At 36.8% G+C, this 27,089-nt stretch overlaps 1 protein-coding gene across 2 annotated transcripts in view; it reads left to right on the top strand.

Moving 5' to 3' along the window:
• Nucleotides 1-217: 217 nt before the first annotated feature.
• The window catches only part of LOC145998750 (polyamine-transporting ATPase 13A3-like), a 72,004-nt gene continuing 45,132 nt past the window's right edge, over nucleotides 218-27,089 (top strand). Inside the window, exons 1-9 of one of the 2 annotated variants that reach the window (XM_083135300.1) lie at nucleotides 218-318; nucleotides 9,212-9,263; nucleotides 11,527-11,774; nucleotides 14,032-14,306; nucleotides 15,478-15,682; nucleotides 17,829-17,901; nucleotides 18,828-18,959; nucleotides 23,368-23,498; nucleotides 25,560-25,742. In XM_083135300.1, the coding sequence (XP_082991426.1) occupies nucleotides 9,230-9,263; nucleotides 11,527-11,774; nucleotides 14,032-14,306; nucleotides 15,478-15,682; nucleotides 17,829-17,901; nucleotides 18,828-18,959; nucleotides 23,368-23,498; nucleotides 25,560-25,742 (1,281 nt within the window). In that variant the 5' untranslated portion in view covers nucleotides 218-318; nucleotides 9,212-9,229. Of the gene's footprint in view, nucleotides 328-9,211; nucleotides 9,264-11,526; nucleotides 11,775-14,031; nucleotides 14,307-15,477; nucleotides 15,683-17,828; nucleotides 17,902-18,827; nucleotides 18,960-23,367; nucleotides 23,499-25,559; nucleotides 25,743-27,089 lie in introns of both variants that reach the window. The other variant, XM_083135301.1, reaches the window with a different exon arrangement.

Here is a 27,089-nt window from a genome sequence, read left to right as displayed (position 1 = left end):
ACAAGAGAAAGATTTGATGGTTGCGAGTTGCCATTGCCAACATACAAAAATAATGTAAATATTTTGTTATTTTTTAATATCATAAATAGATGAAGCCCTTTATTTTACGTTTAATAAGATAAATGTGGAAACGAGAACATGATTTGACGATGTATAAAAGTCCATAACTGTTTACGCTGTATGAAGTACAAGACTATTTGTAAACATCAGCTCGGCTCAGCTGTCCATAAAGGGTACATCGCACAGATCAGAGACGTCAGTAATTATGGATATCAGATGATAATAGTGGTAATTCATTACATGAAACTATTAATTTAGGTATGTCATGTAAGTTGAGAGTTACATGTTATTCTTAGTAATAGTATGTAGACATTTTGTAGATGCGTGAGAGGTGTTTGTAAGTTTGGCCAACATAACGTACACACTCATGATCTTATAAATATCCTTGAAGCAAGGTCTCTATAGCCCTGAGATTCTGGAATGAAAAGAACACAAACTTTCTCGTTGGTACAAGGAATTTTTACATTTTTCATTGTCTGGGAGATTGGAGCTATGGCATCTGAAATTCACAGCATGTTTTCATGACTGGTTTACATTGCCTTTAAATACATTCCTCCTACCTGCCTACCAAAATAACAAATACTTTAGACAGCGACGTTTTTACGAGTGCTATCATTTGTTCAATCTACTCTGCATGACCCATTTCTGCAGCTGTAAAAGGTTCGATATTTTTCAAAATTAATTCCACATTCATTTTCAATATTCTTAACACCTTCCTATTTTTTCTGTACAACTTGTGAAAATCATGCCTCAAGTTCTAATTGTTTATTTCAGGTACACAGGCACTATTATAGTATGGGTGAGACAACTATAAATCATATATTTCGCACTTTTTTACATTGCTAACGTACTATTTTGGAATGCGGAACATTTCCTAATGTGGAATAATGCATTTCTAACTAAGATAATGTCTATTTCTTACATTTACGAGTACTTACTGCTACTTGTTATTTCGATTCTGTAACACATTATGGCGGGCGATAGCGTACTGGATCAGGGCGCGTTGTGCGAGTGTTTTGTCGATTTATGCAGTGTTGCAACCTCGTTCACCGGAAAATACCTACTTTCGTGCCCGGATTTGAAATTATGGTAAATATGTGATATAGCCCGAACAGATTTAATTGATCACAAAATTCCATTCAACAAACTATAATGAACTCCATTTATACAAGATTTCTTCAAATTTACAGGGGAAACTACTTACTGAAATCAGTAGCATTGTTGAAGTTCTTCGATGTATATTCTTTTGCGGAAACTGAAAACTTCACCATAGAATGCTGCAGAACAAGAAATAATCACTTTTTTGTAAGGAACTTAATTTTCTGTAAAGCGACAACATTTTGCCGTTGTTTCCATTATGTACCTGCAGATGGCGCAAGCATCACACGGTCTTGCTAGTGTTTCCAAACGTCCCTTTTATTTACGAGAATTTTTTTTTTTAACTATGCTTACCTAACCTTGCCGGAAATGGTTTTTGGGGCTATCGTGAATGGTTTTTGGGGCTATCGTGAATAGTTTTGGGGGCTATCGTGAATGGTTTTTGGGGCTATCCGTCAATGGTTTGTGGGGCTATCGTGAATGGTTTTTTGGGGCTATCCGTCAATGGTTTGTGATGACATAATGAACACGAAAGTAGGTATTTTTCGGTTAAGAAGGTTGAAACACTGCATACCCACTCCAAATCGACAAAACACAAGCATGACGTGCAATGATCCATGACAAGTGCACGCCATATTGTCTGTTACCCAAGTGGAACAGGGAAGACAAATAATGACTCGTAATATGAAAAGTTGGCACTATTTTATGGAAAAAGGCATAACTTCACCTCAAAGAATCTTCCGCAATGCAGAATAGGTAAGTATCAATGCTAAAATGAACAAAATAAACGAGTGAGAGTTGTTCGGGCTATATCGCATAATTACCGAAATTATGCTAATACGTCGCAAACCATTGACGTTAGCCCCAAAAACCATTCACGTTAGCTCCAAAAAGCCATTCACATTAGCCCCAAAAACCATTTTCCGTAAGGTTAGGTTAAGTTAGATTATTATTTTCCTGTAGTTTACGGTTATTACAATCATAAGAAAGCAGTTTTTCTTTGTGACGTTTCAGGAGAACACACTCTCCTTTCATCAGACTTTTTTTTTTTTTGTCTCCTTTCTGACAGCTTGCTGTAGTGTTCTACAACTTGTTGTGTAGCTCTGTTTACTTTATCCCATATGAATGGATGCAAAGAATTTGACAGTGTTATGTGGAGATCATATGTCTTTTGAGAAAGGCTGTCCAATTCTGAGTACGAGTCCCTGATTAGTCGTCCTATCATTAACATTTGTAGCTTTCCTTTAAATTCACTGGTGTAGGTATTACGAGTTCGAACTTTCCACTTCAAAAAATTTGGCACTATATTGTTTAACTTGCATCTTCTCAAAAGTGGAAAGTTTGAAGTCGTAATACCTACACCAGTGAATTTAAATTAAAGCTACAAATGTTAATGATAGGACGACTAATCAGGGACTCGTACTCAGAATTGGACAGCCTTTCTCGAAAGACATATGATCTCCACATAACATTGTCAAATACTTTGCATCCATTCATATGGGATAAAGTAAACAGAGCTACACAATAAGTTGTAGAACACTACAGCAAGCTTTCAAAAAGGAGACAAAAAAAAAAGTTAGATTAGGTAAGCATAGTTAAAAAATTAAAAATTCTCGACACGTCATGTTCTAGTGAAAACACAGTGAGTTTGAAACACTGACTATGGGGTTACGTCATCTTAACACACAGAGCATTGTGCTCTCATGCAGAAAGCAAATGGCGGCAGCAGAAGCAGCGTGTCGGACAGAGATTTTAGCAAAAAACATGTATTCGCATTAAAATGGATCAAAACTACATTCACGAACTTCCACAACGCTACAGAAAATGATTTCCGTAAGTACTTTCTCCTGTAAATTTGAAGAAATCCGTCTCCCTTATACTATAATGTTACCCACAGGCATTTTGGAGCGAATTGACAATATAGAGAAAATCTCCAATTTTGTTAATTTTCGGTATACTAACTAATTTTGGCCTCCTAATCACGAATCTATTGTAAGAAACCGGGGGTCAAGTCTGGAAATTTGATAAAAAGCAGATTGAATTTTTTTTAATATAGGTGTATATGCGTAGTTTTATGAACGAAATGTTATAACTAGAGCCCGGAAGTTCGGCAAAATGCCTCTTTTTATCTACTGCATATATTGATAATTTTTTTCCTGATATACGTTTTTTTATGTTGTTTCGAATGTTTTAGAAGCCTTTTCATTTGGCCTATTTGAGACCCCACTGCCTATTTTTAATTATAATGCCTTTTTTGGCCTTTTTCAATGAAATTGACCATTTTTTTAAAAAACAAAATGTGTACATAAATTATTTTTCTCCCAAAAAACGTTGTTGGCATTTATTTTTCTTCCGTTTATTATGTGAAAAATTTTCGCCTTATTTAAGTAATATTGAACCCATGCATGTTTCAACATTGCTGAAGGAGAAAAGTGTGAGAAAAATGTATTTCATGCTCAGTTAGGATATTGCCTTTCGGTTAACATTTCCTTGTGCATGATTGACTGCTGAAGTGGACAGGTTGATTTCGAACACAAAGAAGATATTCCTGAAATCTCCCTCTCGAACCCGAAAATTTAAGGAAGTTGCATCTGAACTTAGTTTACCTCCACAACCAGTCTTGACCAGATGGGGAACCTGGATATCAGCAGCTATATATTATGCTAACAACCTTGAAAAAATCAGTGAGGTGATAGATGCTCTTCCAGAAAATGAAGCGGCTTCAATTCGTGAAGTGAAAATACTCCTGTGCTATTCAAGTTTATTTTTGCACATTATGGTGCATTGCCAGAGTCAATTACAATTATAGCATTCATGAAAATCTTCGAGGAATCTATGCAGCAGATGATGGAAGTGCCAGGAGAAAAGGGGTCAGCTGTTGCGGAAAAGTGCAAATGGGTAGTGAGTGCAAATGAGGACCTGAAACAATTGAAAACAATTTGTGATATTCTAAAGGGTGAGAATGCTGTTATCCAAAATGAGTCCAACTACATTAGCTTGTTTTATGTATGCTCCAATAACTTCTGTCGAAGTAGAAAGATCATTTTCTATTATGAAAAACATTCTCTCCCAGAGACTACTATCAATGAATGTTGAGAACTTAAAAAAACACTTTGTAGTTATGTGCAATCAAGACAGAGAAAATTGAAATGCTCTTTCCAATGTAGATTTTAACATTTTGCCAGAAATTATAGATAAAAGTAAGCGCTTTCCAAATGTGCCTTTTTTGGTTTATTTTGCCTTTTTTTCATTTTTTGTGCCTATTTTCCACATTATAAATGCCTTTTTGCCTGCCTATTTTAACGAAAATAAATGCCTGAACTTCCGGCTCTAGTTATAACTATGCTTACCTAACCTAACCTTCTGTGAATGGTTTGTGGGCCAATGATCACTTTCAATAAGGAATTCCTAGTTTTGTAGCACGTAACCGACGAACAATATACGTTATTTTACAACTTCTACACGTAAATGTACAATTTTAACACGCGACCCCCAAATCGTAACTCCAGATACGTCACAAGGAGTGCATAAGAAGTGAGTATAAGAAGTAGGAAGTGAATTACAGACTTTCTCTATATTGTCAATTCTTATTGGCATTTTTGACATGGTTCAGTTTCTACTTTTGTCTGTTAATGTGAACAACACATACTTCAGAGTCTTGATGATTATTTACTACATGTTTTCTGGAGAACGAGTTTTCCCTTCCATATACTCATACATGGTTCTTTCTTTGCAAGCACTCATTTGTTTACTGTGGTCTTGGATATGGCCTTCTGCTGCCATCAGCTTCACATGCATGGGATAGAAAGGCGTATTACGTCTGTAAATGCCTTTGTTGTTAATTTAGGCAAGTCAGGGTCAATGCATTAATAAGACATCTGTAAATGCTTTCAGTGTTAGGTGGGTCAGTGTTAGGGCTCTTAGCATTAAAGTAACATCCCTAAATGCTTCCAACGTCTGAACAAGTACTGATCTCAAGCACGAACTCCCCTTCAAGCCTCGCACAAAAATCTGTCGAAACTGGGTGTCTGGGATGACTGTAAACCAAGTATAACTGCTCTCTGCAAAGTGCGGATGCTTGCGTAAGCTACTTCACAACTCATAATTTCTCCAGTAAATAATACTTTATGAAGATTTTAACTGTGCTAATTTGTTTCTTTAAGCGTCGAATTTCCTTCCATAATTGTTTCTAGTATTCTTTCTTAACACTCCTATAAAACTTGCAACGGACATTAGACATTTGGAACCATTACCAAAGTCGTTAGTACTTGAGAGGAACTCGGTCTTTTCTGTGTGGATGATTCTGTTCTGTTAAATTTTGTAAATGCATCAGAGCAGCTTGTTGGGGGGGGGGGGGGGGAGAGGGGGTAGTTTTTTACTAGCTAATAGTAAATATATATAGGAATATTTTGAGGAAATGTTGAACGTATAAGAAAAAGGAAAAGACGACAATGAAGGCAAAGAAAATGATAGAGACATAGATATATACTATAAGAGTGAGGAAAATATCGACATCAATATAGAGACACCTACACTAGAAGAAACTAAAGAAGTTAGAAAGGGACTAAAAAATGGGAAAGCCCCAGGTGTGGATAGAATAACATATGAAGTAATAAAGCAAGGAAGAGAGGAACTTGCAACAAGTCTACATAAACTGATAGTGAAGATATGGGAAGCAGAATATATGCCAAAGGAATGGAATAGCAGCTGGATAGTACCCATACACAAAAAGGAAGTAAACTGGAATGTAACAACTATACAGGAATATCTTTACTGTGTACAGTATACAAGATATTTACTTGTCTGCTAAAAGACAAACTAAACCCACTTATAGAGAATATCAAGGAGGTTTCAGGAAAGGAAGAAGTACAGTAGACCAGATATATATATATATATATATATATATATATCTCAACCTGGACTTCACTGTAGCCGTCCACACCAACCACCACAACATCAGTTTCAACGACTGCTTCCGGGTAGCGATCATCCACCTCCTACCCCAACCAGCCAACACCTCTGTTCGCAAAAGATGGGAGAGGGCCTATATATCGGCCATGAGTGCAACCACTCCACCTGGCCTGAACAAGGCCACCCAGTAATGCCCAACCCTCACCCACCCTCCCGCCCTCCCTCCCAACTCATCCTACACACTCACAGTTTACGACGAGCCTGGTGACGAAACAGTGTTTTTTTCGTTCTACGCACCGCTTCTTCTTCAATGGGGACCTGGCAACTCTGCAGGACCCCAACTTCCGGTTCCGTCTTCTGTTTCTTCTCACACCGATGATGCTATAAATTAGCGAAAATTTTGAATTTTCCTACTGTCCGGTGAGTGTTTCCTTTTACCGTATTTGATTTATATATATATATATATATATATATATATATATATATATATATATATATATATATATATATATACAGTTAGACAAATAATGAAAACCTTCTGGGAGAATAACCTAGAATTAACACAAATATTTATTGACTTTCAGAAAGCATATGATAGCATATACAGGAACAAGATCTATGAAATCATGTCACACTTTAAAATACCACAAAGGCTCATAAGACTTACAAGAATAACGATGGTACACACAAAGGCCCAAGTAAAATTATTGCATGGAACAACAGACGATTTTGCAGTTAAAGTAGGGCTAAAACAAGGAGATGGACTGGCACCTATTCTCTTCAACATGGTATTGGAGTACGTAATAAGGAAAATACCAGTAAATTCAAATACAACATTGGAGCACAGAATGGTACAAATAGTAGGATATGCAGACGACCTGAACATCATGAGTTGAACATAACAAGAAGCAATAGAAATATTACAAGAATTAGAGAAGAATGCAAGGGAAGTTGACCTGCATATAAACCCAAATAAAACCAAAGCAATGATAACAACAAAAAGGAAGAGAAGAAAGCCAAAAGAACTAACAAGTAATTCTCAAAAAATAGAAGTGATCACACAATTTAAATATTTAGGGGCCTGGATTACAGAAAATAATGAGGAAATGGAAGATATAAGGAAGAAAATCCATCAAGCCAATAAAGTATATTACTCCTTGATATCAATTTTAAAATCAAAATAGATACATGATAAAAGGAAAATAACACACTATAAAGTAATGATAAGACCAGTGATATGGTATGGCAGTGAAACCTGGACCCAAAATAAACAAGCCGCAAGCACCATCAACTCCTTGGAAAGGAAAGAATTAAGAAGTATTTTAGGTCCTGTGAATGAAAATGGAAGGTGGAGAATAAGATATAATCAAGAAATATATAGAATATATAATGAAATAGATCTGGCGACCACCATCAGAATAAAAAAACTAGAATGGGCAGGACACATAATCTGGATGGAAGATCAATGCCTACCCAAAAGAGTAATGCAAGCAAGAATTGAAGGAAGAAAGTCTGTAGGTAGACCCAGGGACCGCTGGCAGGAGCCGATAAAGAGAGATGCTGCAATAATATTAGGAACAAGGAGATTGGCAGCAGCAAATCGAGAGAAGTGGAGGCAGATGATCACAGAGGCTAAGTCCCGATTCAGGGCTATGACGCCATGAGAAGAGAAGAATAATAAATTTTGCAATTTTCTATGTACCTAAGTTACAGAAATGGGGCTTTCACAATGAAGTAGGCAAGTAGCTTTTACATGCTTCCAGGAAGCCTGAAGCAAGCATATACTACGAATGCATTCACACTGGAATTAGCAGTACAACATCAATGCTTTAGCTTATACAGTGTAAGGTTTTGTCATGAGGGTAGAATTTAGCATTGTTGATGATCTTTAATGTTCCCTTAATTCTTTCGCTATGGCAGGCAACTTCAGTCGATTTGCTTCAATAAGTGTAACTTACAGAAAGCAAGTACAGTCGATTTTAAATATTCTCCTCGTACTGGTGTCGAACAAGAAAAAGCATTACCAGAACATGCTGCCATCTAGTTTGCCATTTGAACTATTTTCAAAGGAAGTAACTCACTTTGGTTCTGAACAAATGATGATAAAGCGTGTACTGCCATGAGTATGTACACAACAATGGCAACAAGGATCATTTAACTGCTCAGTGGCATGCCAGAGATTTTTGAAACATGGTGAGGGTACATATACTCTTTTTTTTTAGTACAGCCCTCATTTTGCTATCTTTCCTGCTTTTAACATTATCTTTTGTTTAGGAATGATGGACCAAAAGGAATGGTTATGAGCCCTACCAACCCCAACCGCCTGTTTTATACCCCTTAGGCCACATCAATAACAATGAAAATGTAACACCAATGGTAATGGCCCTTTTTCAATGAATAGGGGAAGAATTCATATCAGTACTTTAGAATACCTTTTTTTTTTTACAATTCTGAATATTTTCCCCAAAAAACTACCCAGTGAAAGCTACATCAACATGCCAAAGTCCCACAGTGAAAGAGTTAAAACATCATTTCATTAAAAAAGAGCAAATTCTAATCAAGTAAGGCTTAATTTTTCCAACATGGCGATGGAGAAATAAGAAGTAGTAATTAATAAGAATCAACTATATATGACCATGGCTTGTCATATAACAATTAATTCGCCCAATAACTCTATCAGTGCGACTAGCAGCAAATATAATAGTAATACTGTAATGTATTACTTCGAAGTTATTGCATGATCGCAGAGCACATTTTAACAGCCAAACTGAATACTTTTCTCCATTGGTTAGCAACACTTTCAAAGTACAAGCAACAGTTCTCATGAAACCTTATGAATGAAGCAAGAAATCTCAAGCATAGATATACTTTTACCATGTAGGAGTATAGGGTAAATGGTATCCAAGTTGCAAAGGCTTCAATGACACTGAATGACCTGATTCATGCTAGTAACATCCAATATCTGGCTAATGACCAAAGTTAATCCTTGATCCAGATATGGATCAGTTAGTTATTTGTTTCTTTAATTCTTTAAAAAAAAATTCTAAACTGTGATTTTTGTTAGATTTATCTTTTATATTTTTAATAGCTAAGAGTAATGCATGTGTATCTTGTTACAATACAAGTATTGTTTCTTTTCCAGATTAGGTGACTGCAAGAAATGTCTCACACAAATACGATGCGTAGATTTCAAGGTAGGAGATGTCAGAAAATTTCATTCTTGTATGTTGATTACAGCAACATGAGATATATGGGCCACATACTGTATTTTTCTTTTAAATTGTTGCGTTATGAAATATCTGGCAACATGTTTTTAAGTAGCAACTGGAAAACATTGTGGCACTTTAAATGCATGACTTCCAGAATTTACAAAGATTTTATTTTTTAACCAATCTGAAATTTCAGCTAGAGTGTAATTCATCCTTTGATACTAATTAAGGGGGTGATAATGGGTGACCGTTTGAGAAGGCATCCAAAAGTCATTCTCACATACACATAGTGCATCCTGGTAACTACAAAGTTATAGGCGATCGAGGCTCTGTCATCTGGATTCATAGAGCAAATATATTCCTCTGTGGGTTTTGCGTTTGTGATTGTGCTTTCATCAGTTCATCTTATCGCCATTCATCCTCATCTTTGCAATTAGCCAAAAGTGACAGAAAAGCAAGGTAAAATAAATAAATCAAATGTTAATTATTATTTTTTGTTTGTTTGTTTAGGGTGCAAGACCTTTGAATTGTTCTGGATTTTCTCCACGAAAAAGGCTTGCAGATATCCAGAAAAAAAAATTATAGCAAGTTAATTTCACTCTATTACTACCTTCATCTGCATAACTGTGGCACATGCTGCCATCTGTTGACAGCACAGTAACTTTTCATATTCAAATTGTCTTTATTAAAGGGCGAGATTCAGCCTGCGGCTGTTCTCCCACCCAACTCTGGGTGATCCTCACCCTTTAAAGACAATTTAAATTTGAATTTTGTGGGTAAGGAGGGTTTCATTGATTTTACAACATAATTGTTTACTTCTAACTTTTGCAACATAGATAGCTAGTTGGATCTCTTGCTCTCTTTTTGATCCCCCTTCCATGCTAATTATTGGTAGCACTGTGTAGCATTGTCTCTCCCCCTCCAAACAAATGAAAAGGATATTATTAATTCTGTGTGTTCAATTCACATCACCTGTGAACTATGTAACGCTATTGCGTAAGGTACTATTTATAATATACTTAATACTAAGACTTCATTTAAAAGCACTGTTCCAAGACATAACAATTATTTATTGTCCTAAATCTTAACATCATAGTACCTAAGTACTAATACTAACTTCATGGCCAATCGTTTAACTATTAACTAGAAAGCTAAACTAAAAGGTATGCCCAAATGAAAATGAGAGTACGGTTATATCTAAAGAATATTATATTACAGAATATTTGCATTACATAATATGTGAATTACAGTTAATGTGTAACATGATACCAACACATAATTGCCATTGATATTGATGCACTGATCCCAGCGCGTAGGAAGGGAGTGGATGACTTCAGTGTAGAAATACCTGGGTTGCTTACGGATCCAGTTTTCGACGGTGTTCTGCACTTGCTTGTCACAGGTGAACCGTTGACCTTTCAGTGATTGTTTTAAGGGGCCGAAGATATGGAAGTCACATGGGGAAATATCGGAGCTGTATGGAGGATGTGTGAGGACTTCCCATTGAAATGTTCTCAGCAGGTCAAGAGTCTTCTTGGCCACATGTGGCCTAGCGTTGTCCTGGAGCAGCATTACAGCTCTCTGACTTGATCTGGAGGAATTCATACTACTTTGCTTTGCTTTGAGTTGCTGTTTTAAGTCCACTTTATGCACAGTAAGGCTAATCGGGACTGGAACTACAGTTTAAAGTGGAATCCGAACCACTATGTGCCTCCACCGGGTATCAAACCCGGGACCCCTTGATTACAAGGCAATGACGCTACCACTGCACCATGGGGGAGGCCCGGAATTCATAATACACCTGTCCGTGCAAAACAACTCTCGCCAACTGAGGAAACAGCAGGCGAAGCCGTTCGCTACACCTGCAAACTGGGACAAACACCGTGCCATCGATTGGCAAATATATTTACCTTCTTCGATTAGATACCATGCGGCTACAGCAAATTTCTCCTTTTCATTTTGGCATACCTTATACATGATTGATTGATTTGTTGTTTTAAGTCCACTTTATGCACAGTAAGGCTAATCAGGACTGGACCTACAATTTAAAGTGGGATCCGAACCACTATGCACCTCCACCAGGTATCGAACCCGGGACCCCTTGATTACAAGGCGGCGGCACTACCACTGCGCCATCGGGAAGGGCACTTATACATGAGGGGCTGCTTCTAGGTTGTATTATTATTATTATTATTATAGTATGCCATGTATGGAGCTTTGTTTTGATGTGTATCTATTTAATTTTCAGGTCAAGGAATACAATATGATAAACTTACTGAACCATCTGCACATAGTCAAGAGTTAAACAGTAAAACAGATGAGCAGCTGGACTGTTTTGGATATAAGTATAGTAGATGCAAAAGCTTTGTGTTCCACTTTTTTTCTCTTTTACTTGGAGGAATTCCATATCTAGTTGTATACTGGCATAAGGAATGGAGTGTATTTGCAAAATGTGTAAAGTGCTCTCTGTATGAAGCTGACTGTGTTGTGATGAAGGTAACTATTCGGATCTCTCTGAAATTAGAAAAGATATGCGTCACATGTGTGTACGGGAGTTGTTGAATAGCATGGGGAATCATGATTAGAATAAGTAACAGTGCACACTGTCTTTCAAGTCGGTTTGATCATTTGTTTAATCTCAAACGGTTTGATTGGTTCGCACAGAATGGTTTAATGTCAAGGGCTCTGGGTTTGAATCCTGGCCTGGGTGTTCTTTGTGAGTGCCTGTTCATTAATTTCATCATATCCCATTCACAATTAGCCAAAAGTGGCAGAAAAGTGACACTAAATAACAAAAATCAAATCAAGTCAAACTTCAAGTCATGACAATAATGATCCAATAGCAATATAATGAAAGAGCTATTTGACAGGCCGAGACCCTCAAATAGCTGTCACATCACTGAGTCGGGTTTCCTTTGATTTAATACTTTAAACAATGTTTTCTGTGTAATTCTTCATGTTTTATTATGCTTCTCCTATCAAGAAATCTCGGTGTGTGATCTTCATTTTTAATACAGTTGGCAGGGAATTCAATACATCCAGTGATAAAACCTCCACGGTTCTGCCTCAGTAAATGAAAAATTAACCATGGTGGATGAAGGTAAAAAGGTAAAGTGTTCCCCTGTGCTTAGCACCACGCCATGAAGGCGTATAGGGGGTAACGCCCCACACTTTCTTGATCCGGTCGTGAGTGGGGGTGATGTGATCAGCATCATGCCCCTGACCACCTTTACCCCCCAGGGTTTCCCCCAGGTACCCATGTTATTCGATGCTGGGTGGGCGCCGGGGCCGCTTCCATCGTTAGAAAAGTTCCCGGGTTTGAACCGGCCGGGGATCGAACCCGGGACCTTTAGCATGGTAGTCAGACGCGTTACCAACTGAGCCACCGTGGCCACCACCATGGTGGATGAAGCTAACCTATTTGTGAAGTCCATTGCTCAGAAAAGCAGATTTAGGTTAAAACATACGGTATTTGCTAGAAAACATGTAAGCATGTTCAGTTATATTTTGATCATTAATTTTTTAGGTAGGCTAATTGAGATTAGGTCTACAGTTTAAAATAGGTTCCACATTACTATATGCCTCCACCATGTATCAAACCCAGGAATCCTTGGTTAGAAGGTGACAACTGTATTGCTCTGCTCATTTATTCTTCACACTAATTTTTCTATCCTCCTCTAGAATATTACAAAGTAAAAGACGATAGAATTATTTAATTACAAAATTGACCAAATTTATTTTGTTATGGTATCATTCTCAACTCTACAATATATATATATGCATCAACATGATCTTTTTCAGAAATAAAATAAAAATAAATATTTTTATAGATATTTGATAGAGTAGAGCATAACTCACATCACATGCTAACATTTTGACACAAGTAGTAATGATTTCATGGTGTGGCATGGTAAACAAGGGTAAAGTATTGTGTAAGTAAAGTTCTGTTTTTCCAAAATTGCTGTGTTCGTTGATCTGATCTGATTAATTCCAGTTGACCAGTGCCTTCATTAACATAGGTTGCACCATCTAGGATGGAGATGCAGTGATGTGTTATCATCTCTGTTCTAGACACCATAACCTGTGATTTAATGTTGACAGTGCAGCCAATGGCCCTTCAAAGTTAATTGGACAATCATAAAAAACAGCAATGCAGAAATATGAAACTTTACTGACATAATTCAAGTAATGATTCCCACTTTTGGAAGATTACACTACATCGTGTGGTTCATTACGATGTTGACAGTGGTTTTTTTTTGTTTGTTTTACTCTTGATGTTTTAAAGTTCAATGAATCCACAGTATGTGATAAAACAGGGATTCCAAAACTTATTTGTTTCATGGCACCCTTAATGTTTGAAGATTTTTTTTTCACGGTGCTCAAGTCAATGTAGACCTATCTAACACTTGCAACACTCAGTGTGGTTAATTTGCTTGCCTTAAGTTAAAAAATAAACACATATTTCAAATTCAGAAATATTTTATATGTAAAAAGTATTAAATAAGCACATATTTGGAACAATCATATCATTGATTGAATTTACAATTCTAAAAACCATGTGTAGACAAGTAAGTGCCATTTCAGTGGAAATATTGAACATTTTGCAGCGCCCCTGTAAGAGAGCCAGGGTGCACACTGTGGTAAACTCTGGAGGATACGGATGGTATACCTTCTAAAAGTGGACATCATTACTTTTTTGATTATGATTGATGTGTATCAGTGAATATTTTAATTATTATTACTATTGTTTCAGGATATACATGGACAGTATTCAGTTGAGGAGATATCCTTGTCACCAGTTGATGGGCGATTCCCTCAAGAATATGTTTACAGCCCACTAGAATCAGAGAGATTAAATATTATTGAATATAGGAAAACAATAAGATATTTTTTCCATCATAATATAAAATATGTTTGGGATAATAGCTGTCAGTGTTTTAAAAGACTTTCTTCGTATGATTGTAACACTAAACTTTCACATTTTTTGGATATGGCAGAAGGTCTTTCTCCAGAGGATCAGTTAATAATGTAAGTATAAACATATTTTATATTTGTGATTCTAGAGAAATAAATATGCAAATGGTGTTTTAAAGAATCAGTTACACTATTATTTAAATACGGTCATTGCTATAGTGAACCGTGAGCTCTTAAGGTTAAAATTGCCATTGTCAGGACAAGGAGAAGGGGAATGAAACAAGTTTTTATTGAATCACATGAGATTAGATTTCCTACTAGTTTTGCTACTTGGACTTGGATTGGTGGTGTGGTACTTTTGCACCTGCTAGTTTTCGCATCACACACAGTACTTGCTACTGTACTTGTTGGTAGACTCCTTGTTTCCACACGACATTGCACAGAGAAGACGAGCTAAAATGTTGGATGAGCGACTTGAGGAAGAACATTGCACCAGAATAGATTCATTAATAATAAAGGGAAGATTGTTGTTTAACACCGGTAATAATCAAGATATTCATTATTGGGTAATCACATTTGTTGTGAAAAACTCCTTGCTGTGGTTAAATTTCTAAGTTATCTCTTCCTTACACCACTTCGAGCCTCTTTGTTGGCATACTGATAAGGTTGTCACCTTATAATCAAGGGGTCGTGGGTTTGATACCTGGTGGAGGCACATAGTAGTTTAGATCTTATTTTAAACTGTAGGCCCAGTCCCAATTAGCCTATCTGTGCATAAAGTGGACTTAAAACAGCAACTCAAAAATAACTTGCAGTACTTTGACCTTACCAGAGCAACAAACACTTAAAAATGACTTTTACTTGCCAAACTGATTACCTTCACATGACCAAGCATTCACTCTGATTGATTGTTACTACAGCAGAGAAGCAAGTTTTCAATTAAAAACATTCTATTCACCAAAGCCAGTCTAGCCACCATCATTTCCAGCACCAAGAAGGGCATTCCAGTAGGAAACCTAGCTGCATGGGATTCAGCCATAACTTACCTTGTCAATAACCCAGCTAAAAAGTCCTTCTTCTTAACCAATCAAACAGCATATTTGCTGTTTCTGCTATAATTCGATTTTGTTTATTCTCATAAAGTTAAGGGATTCAAATATCACAGTAGTGATAAGTATATATATTTTTCCCACCTTCCTCCTGCCACCATGTTCATTAGCATGCATACAATTGTACTTATACACACATATAATATTTCTTCTCACAAGTATATTCTGCATTTCAGGTCAAAATTGCATGGAAAAAACAGTATTGATGTTGAAGTGAAATCTTACGGGAAGTTGTTTGTTGAGGAAGTCTTTCATCCCTTTTATATTTTTCAAATTGGCAGTGTTATACTCTGGAGTTTGGATGAATATTACTATTATGCAGGATGTGTCTTCTTTCTCTCAGGGATCTCTATTGGTGTGTCTTTGTATGAGACAAGAAAGGTTGGTAGTGATTCGTGTTGTTTCATTCAATGTAGAACTATCACAGAAAGGTTGTAACATTATGCATCTTTGATGATCTTAAATTACAGCATGCCCACAAAGCAATAAAACATGAATTGTGTATTCTGAAGAAGTGAGTCAGTAACTTGATACAATACATATTTTGTTTCTGACAGAAAGATGAAACAACAAGAGTTCACGTTGTAAAGTTTGTTTTTAAAGATTTCAGAAGGTGCTGGATATACAGGGTGGCACAGGAGTCAGTTTCCCATACACAAATTCAAGTAGATACACAAAATTCCAGTTTCAGTGGTTTTGTTCAAAGTGTCCTCCATTGTTTGCAATTGTGTGCAACGATCAACAACAGAATTGCAAATACGATGCAGTAAACTTGTATCATTGTTGATGACATGAAACACATTGTTATTTGAGTCTTTCAGTGCATCCAAATCTGTCGGTGATGATGATTATACCATATCCTTAACAATTCCCCACAAATCAGAATTGCATGGCGTCAAATCACAAGAACATGCAGGTCAATCAATAGTACCACGGCATCCTATCCACTCTTCAAATGTGTCATCTAAAAAGAATCAAACATCACGTCCATGGTGTGGAGGAGCTCCATCTTGCTGCAATAAAAATAATAATAATAATAAAAATAAAAAAAACAGTGATCTGAATAACTGGGGTTGTTTTCAAATTGCCAATGTTCCCAACCGTATACCTAAAAAATATTACTTAGTACAAGAATCACATACACTATCCTAATACTATTATCAATGTGCTTTTTGGGTAAACTGACTTTTGTACCACCTGGTATTTTTGTATCATTTTTTGACTCAAAATAATGAAAAAAATATTGCTAAGCACAAACTATATATCATAAATAGTAAAGTGACTAATATTTAGACACAGACTTTCAACTTGGATCAGAATTTTTTAACCTGCCGGGGTTCATGGGTGTGTACAGTCATGGATGCTTCTGAGTTGTAATGAAAATTCCATTGAAAGTTAATGGGATTGTTACAACCGAGAAGTGTCCATTATTGCACAAAACTGTATGTCAATGCCAACTTCGCTACATTAGCAGGACCATACATAGTATAAGCACCTGAGCAATGCAAGAAAGAATCACCAAGATTGGGCCTTGCACAACACATTTAATATATTCTTTGCTACCTCGGTACTTCACCCAATGTTCCCCCGCACAAAGAATATCATCAGAGAAACCCATGCAATCATCCAGGTGAAACGGCCATTAAACGTACATGCCGGACAAGCACATTCTACTTGGCACCCAGTACTTCGAAAGATCTCAACCACCCAAACATCACCACCACATGGTGGGCACATTGCCTTAATATTTGCTGCCTTCTCCTTCAGGTGTATACAATACATTTTAAGCTAAATGAAATGTAATTTCTATCAAAAATGTTCATGAGGGTAGGTTATGCATGTTGCGTTAACAACTTTAAACTGCTAAAATTTACAAGCACAACTCGTTTCCCAACTTTGAAGCACTTCCTTGATCCTCATGTACACCTTGCAGAAAATCACCTAGCATTTTGGAAGTGGATCATGATTAGTAAATTAATGTTTGAGTAGTTTTGCTTTGAGTAGTATAGAAAGTGTGTTTGTGAGAAACAGTATTTAAGTAATACTAAACCCAGAGAGCCTTACTACTCTGTCCACTGTATATTGTATGTGTGTGTGGAGGTGGCGATAGAGGTACTCATTCTGGGGTGTAAGGGGTGTTCCTTCCACGTAGTGCACCCAATAGTCAACCTCACTTCCCGGTAGTACACCCTGGACTGCAGACTAACGAGGCTCTGGCGACTGGCTCCGTGGTCAGTATAAATCTGTGTCATCCTGTCTTGTCCTTAGTTGTACTGAGTGCCCTTTTTAGCCTCAGCTTTTAACCAAGGTAAGAAAATTTTAGTTTTCAGTCATGCTTTTATTTTTGTTATGGTAAGGGGCTGGACCCTGTATAGTGTGATGGGTGCAAAATAGCCTCAGTGCTGATGCACCCAAAAAGTTTTTATTAAAAAAAGAAAGTACTCATTCTATATTGCACATCTCTCCATATTCCATATGTACAAATCATAAATAGGACCATTGCTTATTGTTTTTTATTTTATTTCAGCAAAGTCTAGCTTTAAGGAATATGGTTACATCATCGAGTGCCAATGTTGTGCACGTGTGCCGGAAGAATGGTGGTAAGGTATAGTTTGAACATTCAAGTGGTGACATTTTTATTTTCTATGGTTTTCCAATTCACATTGTACTTTTCCGTTGCAACTGTTAGTACTGTCTTGTAACAATATTGAAATTATTGTAATGTGATTGTGCACCAGTTGAGATTTTATGGAAATATGTGAAAATTATAGACTGAGAATTAAATTGATATTGTTCGTAATTTTTCTTAAAAAAAAAACTTTGTCATGCAGAGAATCAGTATACACTAAGTTACAGTTGAAAACCACTTTGTTGAATTTCAATAACAGGCTGTGCTCAAAAAATATTTTTTCGCTCTCTTGCAAAACAAAGAAAAATAAATCAATTGTACTCCTTCTGTCTTCACTTTCAATTTGAAATTATTGCCAGGATTCTGTCGGGTAAGCAATCCATAGGCGTAACTTTGGGGAGGGTGCAAGGGGGAGGGACACTGGCCTAAAGCAACATCTACTGCAATCAACTGGTGACATTAATTTAATGCCAGCCTTCGTGGCGAAGTTGTTAGCACAGTATGCTACGATGCCAGGATTCCTGGGTACGAATTCCAGGCTGGGTATTTGTGTTTTTTTTTTTAGAGTGCCATTAATTTCTTCATTCATCCTCATCTTCGCGATTTGCCCAAAGTGGCAGAAAAACAAAGTAAAATATACCAAATCGAGCATTAATTAAGAAGTGAGTGAACCATTCATGTTTGTGAAACATACACATTTTTTTATCAACTTTGTAGAATATTATTATCTTCGTAGATGATTATTATCAGATTTGGCAATTGTTACATAATTTTATTGGTGTTGGCAAATGCTTTGTGTGGCTCAATCCCTACTGTAATAAAGATAACATATATATCTTTAGAATTTTTGATGTACTTGTATGAATGTGTTATTTTGTTGTGTGTTTTTCCTTCCAGTTATTGAAGAAGTGGATACTTCCTGTTTGGTTCCTGGGGATGTGATATCAGTTCCTCCTCAGGGCTGTATGATGACTTGTGATGCAATTCTGATTGCTGGAAATTGCATTGTGAATGAGAGTATGCTAACAGGTAACAGACATTGTTTTCATTTGCTTTCTTTTCACACATTACTTTTTATGAAAATTAGGAGTTGTGTAGGGTGTATGACATGGAAAGTGGAAATTGATGGAAACAAAATTGCACAAGTTATACAAGTTGAATGATGTAGGATAAAGAGACTTATTGTAGCATATAATGATACTTGAGGAAATCTTAAATGAATGTAATCAAGGAAACAGTGTCTTCCACATGTTAAATGCACATATTCTTACCTTGCAAAATTGTAGTTGTAATAGTAGAATAAATCTTCCCTTCATACAGTGGCGGATCCAGAAATTACTGTTGGGAGGGGTGAATTTCAGAGTCGGCTACCTCACGGAACCTAGAATTGCACTGTTTTATATATGAACAATAGCTATATGGTTCTTTTAGCAGGAGACAACTATGCAATATGGATTAGCTCTTTCAAGGGGCCCAGGGTGGATTAGATGGTTATTATTGTACATTGTTATCCATTGGTACAGCAACATATTGCGGGTTCTGGGCAAGATCAGGATGAAAAACCCTGATTCGTTCTTTAAAATTTACATCTCAAAGTGCATAGATACAGAATCTTCAGGCATAGGTCAGCAAAGCTATTATGAAATTTAAATACACTATTTCTTCGAATTCCAGGTGCATCTGCGATCTTTGATCTTGAAAATTTAGGTGAACCTTGGATTCGATGGCATATTGATCAGAGCATGTATGCATAAACAGGGGTAGAAAAATACAAGACACCTGAAAATGTTCACCTGCTGCCTGAATTTTGAAATCCAGTGCTATTTTTTTTTTAAAATTCTAGTTTGCTTATGGAAATTTCAATTACCTTCTTTTTATAAATAACGAGCACAGTATGTGTTTTATGTATCACATGTAACATTACATCATAATAATAAACATGCCATTATATTTTTTCACTGTTGCTAGCCAAATTTTAAAATCTGTGGCAATATGGTAGAGGCGGCCATATATTAGAATTATTGCATAGTTTTTCATGTTACCAGTTGAGCCTTGAGGAAGGCCACTCTGTCACAAGAATTAATTACTTTTAATCCAATCCAATTCATAAATTTAATGTTTTAAGATCATATTTCAAAATGTGTAGCTTTATCTTAGTTGGATTCATGACTTTCTTATACCATATTTGCAAATAAATAAAGAGAGCTGGCTCCCTGAGAAAAAGGGGCTGACACCTGAATTCTTACCCTGTGGGTAAATATAGGCTACCATGGTATTAGTGTAATATAGAATGAAGTATTTGCAAATTTCAGTAACCAAGTTCTCTCCTCGATGTTTTACCGAAGTACAAGTATTGGTAAAAAAAGATCATCCTTAATGAAATTTTGTTTCCGTTAAATTTGTTGTGTTAGAAGAATCTGTTAAGTGTGCATAATATTTGAATATACATTCAGTTGTTTGTAATGTTGTTGATTACGAGATTATGTGTTCAGCCACCTTAGAAATGGTCTTGTAAGTTGAGTATTAAATCGTTGTTATTTTGTATCCTCGTGTTAATCTTTATATTATGAAGTACCTACGTGTGTGAATCAATTAACATTTCACAACAAAGAGTCATTTTATTTTTAATAGTGAACTCTGTGATTTGTTCTTATGCTGGTGTTCCTGTAAATAGATGGACAGTGAGTGAGCCAGCTTTTGCAAAGTGCACATCAAACGGACATTAAAAATGTAGGGACAGAAGCATCACACACATGATGCAACACTTAAACATAAAGTTATTTTGTGTGCTGAGGAATTTGGAAACTGTGAATCCGGTTGAATTCGATAAAGCCAATCAATCTAACGTCTGAAATGTTCTTGTGGTAATTGGTCATATTTCGAAAAAAAATTCACCAAATCTGTCAATTTTCCTGAATTTTCTGTCATTTCTGCTGTGTATAATGTTTCTCGATGTTCTCGAACTGCTATATTATGAGAAGTCAAAAATTGTGTTTATGCTTATCAACCTTTGTAAGAGAACATTTCATTGTTGTTTGGCTTCCTGAATATTATGAAATCAGACGGCTACCACCTGGTTTATTAAAAATACTAAATAGTTGACGTATTCATTCAAATTGTAATGTTTCACTAGAATTTTTAACCGGTTATAAACAAAATGTAGTTTTGTCGCCCACAAAAATGAGCCCGTTCCATCTATTTTTCTCACCTTTATTTATTACATTTTTTTAAAAAAAATAATAAGCCCGTGGGACGCGAGGCCCCTTTGCTACGTCTCTGTTGTTATCATAATTCCTCCCATTGTCACGATAAACTGAAGGTCAGACGTGAGAAGTAAAAAGAATAAACAAAGAAATAAAACACATTCTCTGCAGTGGTCTCAGGTCCGATTCCTCTTTTAAGGTACCTTGTAGACTCGTTCTGATCCAAATTTAAACTGTAGGTCCAGTTCCGATTAGCCTATCAATAATAATACATCCGAGAACATGGCAGTTGGGAGGGGCGTTTGCCCCTTTCACCCTCCTCGTGGATCCGTGCCTGCCTTCATATTAATTGATACTACATTGAAATAGTAGACCCAACTTTGCATATATGTCTTCTTAATGCATGGAATTTTAAGCAAAAATGTTCATAGTAATATTTCACAATAATCTTCTGCTGATACAAGATACTTACTACCTTATCTTTTGTCCTGGAAATACATTTTATTCACCATTTGAGTCTGCAAATAGCACAGTCCTTGTTTTTACAAGATATAACATTTTACAACATGGTGATGCGGTTTGATCATCTGAAAGTGCTTCTGCAAGCTACAGTGCATTCATTTTAAAACTGACCCGAGGTACATTTTTAATTGTTTGCCCATTTGCCTCTTTCGTTGTTGTGTCAGTCTTGTATGTACATATACTTGTAGTGGGGAGTGAGGGAGTGCGAAGAAGGAAGGGACAAGAGTGGAGGGAGGTTGTGGGGTGGAGGGAGCATAGCAGTGGAAGGCTATATTGTTCAGTGAGTCACCATCAGTTTCCTCCACGCTTTCTGAGTGATGGTGTTGTCGGTTAGATATAGTAACCACCTTGCAGTTTAGTGGTAAAGAACGTGCTTTCATTGTGGAACGTTACTTTAAAACAGATTCATATGCAGATACTCGTGCTTAAATTGCAGTGACATTTGGGAATGACGCTCCTGTGAAAAGCACAATTCAGGATATGGTAAGGGAGTTCCGTGAAACAAGGTCCTTTTTAAACATGAAACATAAACGTATGAGGTCTGTACTAACAGAAAACGTTGTGGAGGGTATTCGAGATGCCATAACAAGATCTCCTCTCAAATCTTTGTGGTGCTTAAGCCAAGAGAAGAACATACCTGTAGGGTCTGCTCACACAGCTGAGGGAAGAATGCTAAAATTTTATCCGTACCGCCTTCAAGTTTTCCATGAACTGAATGAGGTAGACTATGTTAATTCTATCCGGTACTGTCACTGGTTAAAGACCTTCATTTGTAATGACATCACAGTGTTAGACAATTTTTTTTCTTCTCCTCCTCCTCCGGTTGAAGCGTGGTTCCACCTCAGCGGTTATGTCTGTAGTCAGAATTACAGAACATGGAGCTCCGAAAATCCACATGTCTTTGTTGAGTCTCTCCGTCATTCTCAGAAAATCGGTGTTTGATGTGCTATGTCAAGCCGACGAATAATAGGACCCATCTTCTTTGAAACAGCATTGGATAGTGAGACTTAACAACAAATTGTCATGCAATTTGTTGCCTTGTTGGAACCCGATGAACGTCGATGCTGGTTTCAACAAGACAGTTCAACTTGCCATACATGAAGTTCAACCATGACGATGTTGGATTTCTTTGACGACAGGATTATTTCTAAAGAACTATGGCCTGCCAGGTTCCCAGATCTCACCAGTCTTGATTTCTTCAACACTGTACAGGCAGAATCCACATACCCTACAAGAACTGAAGAATCACATTATTGAAGCTATTCAGAATGTAACTGTAGAAGTGCTCCATTAGGTTGCTATGAGCATGGTGAACCGTCTGGATATGTGCATCGAAGAACAAGGACCACTTCCAGCATTTGCTATAGTAGTTCAGGTATCTGTTGCACTACTCATATATCTGTACCTTGGGGTCAGTTTTAAATTGAACACACTGTATAATCCTTGGTTCTGGTGCAAACTAAAAATTTGTGAAATGGCACCTTGTGTAAAAACAAGAAAGGCGTTATTTATAGTATTAAAGAATGAAACAATGACTTTTCCTGTCCTTTTTATTTTTTATGCATTTGAAAAATGGATTAATTCATCTGACTTTATGTTTTGTGCTCTGTAATATGAAGTGCAATTGAAATAGGAATAAGTGTTTGTAATGAAATTTTGAAAAGATTCAAGGCACAATTGTTTATTGATTTTTTTTACCTTTTGTTGTTCAGGTGAAAGTGTTCCAGTTACAAAAACTCCTGCTCCTCATAGTGATGAAATTTATAGTCCTGAGCTTCACAAAAGACATACTTTGTTTTGTGGAACACAGGTTATTCAGACACGTTATTATGGAAATAATAAGGTTTGTATTTTCACATCAGTAAATGTACATGTGAAATGCATATCAGCATTAACTACTTAACATCTGTTGTATCTATAGAGGATTATTTGAGCAAATTCATCATTAGTCTAGTAGATCTCATCTTTTAACACTTTACAAAATGAGCCTGAAAAACATGAAGAATGGTATTACCTTTTTTCATCTTAAAATTTATGTCAAATCATTTTGTCAATTTCTGCCAAAATAAATGCTTTACTTTTACCTTTTTTGCAGAAGGTAGTCTTGTGTGTTTATTTCACTTCCGAAATATAGTTAATTGTTGTCTTCACAGTGTACCATTGTATTTCTTATTCTTTTTTTTTTTTTTTAATTTATGCCATTGTTATAACTGTGTTATTAATCAAACTAAAAATAAATGTGCGATGAAGGGAGTGTGTGTTCTCTGGAGAAACATTACATCCGAATATGTGTTTATACAGAGGTTGTTTCCGATCTATGGTGACGAAATTGCACACCTTTTACAGCACCACCAAGCGTGAAGAGAACGAAGCTGCCAGTCGTGTGGGCACGTTAGACCGTTGACTGTGCGTGACAGGTGTGGTCATTGCGTATCAGGAAGAATGCCGCCGAAAATCAGTGCATATTGGGAGGGTTACATAACTGCACTTTCCGACGTAAACTACAGTTATAGTGCCATTATAAAACTGTGCAAGGAGCGTGGATTCACTCTGTCCAGAAATGGCATATCACAGGTGTTGAAAGGGGCAGGTAAGATGAGGCATGGGATGATTCCTGTGGAGCAGAAACAGGCCAACTCCCGGCCTGCCACTAGCCGCACACCAGCTACAATTCGGGATGTCGGGGCGCTGGTTACCAGGGAGAATCCAGCCACACAGAGAAGTATCGCAAACCGGCTACAAACATCACTGAAGAGTGCACACCATCATTGACCACGATTTGGGTTTGGAAAAGCGACGCAAGGGGCATGTTCATACGCTCTTGCCAAAACACATCCAAGAACGTTGCACCAACTGTCGATAGCTTTATGAGCGGCACCTATCAGGTGAAAAATGGAAGTTCCTTGTTACATTGGACAAGGCATATGTTTATCTTGATGACTGTCACAAGCTACGTTCAATTTTTTATCGATCGACAGGTTCGAGGGACTTTCAAAGATGGTTCACTGAATGTAAGGAAAGTTTTGGCACAGGTTTCATGATCATTGCTGGATATTCGTACAATGGCAAGCCAACCATACATTGTGTTGCCAAAAATACAAAGGTTAATTCCGATTATTATCAGGCTAACGTCCTGACACCAGTTTATTGCCATGACATTCTCCATCTCTACGGGAGGGATCAAAATCTTGTGTGGGTGCATCAAGACAAGGCGTCAAGTCACACATCTCACTCAACCCGCCTCTTCCTCCAACAAATGGCAGAAGAAACTGGAATTCGTGTCATTCCTTTCACAGACATTCCAGTGAAGTCACCTGATGCCTCACCGATGGACTACTGAATCGAGCCTTGTCTCAGAGAAGACCCCGTACCATTGAAGGGCTATGGAAAGCCTGTCAGGAGGAGTGGTTGAGGCTGGACATGACTACACTTTGTGCCAGTCTCCTACAGTGGAAACTTCACTGTCGGGCAATTGCCAAGATGCAGGGCCACCAAATAGAGCACTCTCGATGGTGGTGACATGGTTTCTCTTAAGGTAGGAGCAGTTTGAAATCGTCACCATAGATCGGAAACAACCTCTGTATACAACATGAGAAATAATTTTACAATGCAAGCAATGCATACATACAAGAAAGAAAAGGAATTTGTTTTCCCAGAAATAAGTGGCTGAAGTATAGAAGCAATTTTAAAAGTAACTTTGAATATTGTTCTTTTCTTTTCCAGATGACAGTATTGGTCAGTTTTAGCATCATATTTTCTCTGTATTGTCAAAATTTCATGTACATGAATACAGTTCTCCCCATTATTGTTATTATTCTCATAAGTACAACCATGTATCTTTTAGTTAATGATGTGTATGAATGGTGTAGTTGAATAACTTTTAATTAGTATTTCAATATTGCAGGTTTTGGCTGTGGTTATTAGAACTGGGTTTGCAACCGCAAAAGGAGAATTGATTCGCTCAATACTTTTCCCAAAACCAATGGGTTTCAAGTTTTACAAGGATTCTGTGAAATTCATCATCCTCCTATTTTTTATTGCTTCGTTTGGAATGGCATACTGTGTTTACATTTATGTTAGCAGAGGGGTAAGTTCCGTAATTTTTTATTGTAGGATAAAAGTTTTTTTTATGTTTTTGTTGTGTAATATCATTCTAAGATTGTATTATACTGTTACAATGCCTTGTTTTAATTTTTAAATTCACAAGAGTATATTTTGTGATGTTAATGAAGTAATCATATTAAGGAAAGTATGAGTTTATTAAGCCCACATTATGCACAGAAGGACTAATCGGGACTGGACCTACAGTTTAAAATGGGGATCTAAATCACCATATGCCTCCACCAGGTTTTTAACCTGGGACCTCTTAATTATAATGTTACGTCTCCGGCTACGAGTATAAAAACTCTTCTACACCCTGGGCTTGCTGGGTTTAATTAATAGTCTCAGTTATGATATTTGACAGTTTATTAACTGTAATTGACTTAACTAGAAACTAGTTAGCACTCGTGACTCAGCATGTTTAAAGGACACTTCCACTAAGAATCTTACCATGCACAATCCTTGCAAAGTCAAATCCTTTATTTAAATTGCAGCTGCTATTTTCAGCAGATTAGAAAACAGTAAATAATCACAAGATTACCCACCAATAAGTCTTGAAAAAAACAACACAGACATAGACTTACTATCTAATGTCATCTTTTTTTGTTGTTACTGTTATAATCCTATTTTTCACGTCATTACCAACCTCCCTATTTTAGTAGAGTTGCCAACCTCGCAACAGAAAATTATCATACCTAAACATGTGATACACTAGAAATCTTCTTTGATCGTACAGACCTTTGTTATACAATGAACAAATAACATTGGGTCAAATGAACATGTACATAAATTAAACAAATAAATAATAATCTGTAATGCACAGATTGGCAAAGAAGAGACATTTAAACCCACGATTGGTAAAGAAAGTCTTCATGAATTAAGTAATGATAATGGTATAAGATGCGTCGAATAACATGGGTACCTGGGGGAAACCCTGGGGGGTAAAGGTGGTCAGGGGCGTGATGCTGATCACATCACCCCCACTCATGACCGGATCAAGAAAGTGGCGTTACCCCCACACCCCCTATACGCCTTCATGGCGTAGTGCTAAGCACAGGGGAGCACTTTACCTTTACCTTTTTAATGGTATAAGATTAATTACTTTTGCAACCTCAAAGAATTTAATTGTTAAAAGTACCACTTTTAAACATAAAGATATCCATAAATATACCTGGCCTTCTCCAGATGGTAAAACTCATAATCAGATAGATCATATTCTCATTGATAAGAGAAGGCATACTAGTATAATTGACGTTCGTACACATAGAGGTGCTGACTGTGCCAGTGATCATTATTTAGTAATTGCTAAATTAAGAGAAAGACTCTCAGTGAT

This window comes from Lepisma saccharinum, chromosome 14, assembly GCF_977018435.1.
Source record: "Lepisma saccharinum chromosome 14, izLepSacc3.1, whole genome shotgun sequence".
In the NCBI taxonomy this organism is placed as follows: domain Eukaryota; kingdom Metazoa; phylum Arthropoda; class Insecta; order Zygentoma; family Lepismatidae; genus Lepisma; species Lepisma saccharinum.
The sequence above is the reverse complement of the archived record's forward strand: the minus strand, read 5'-3'. Positions and strand labels throughout refer to the sequence as shown.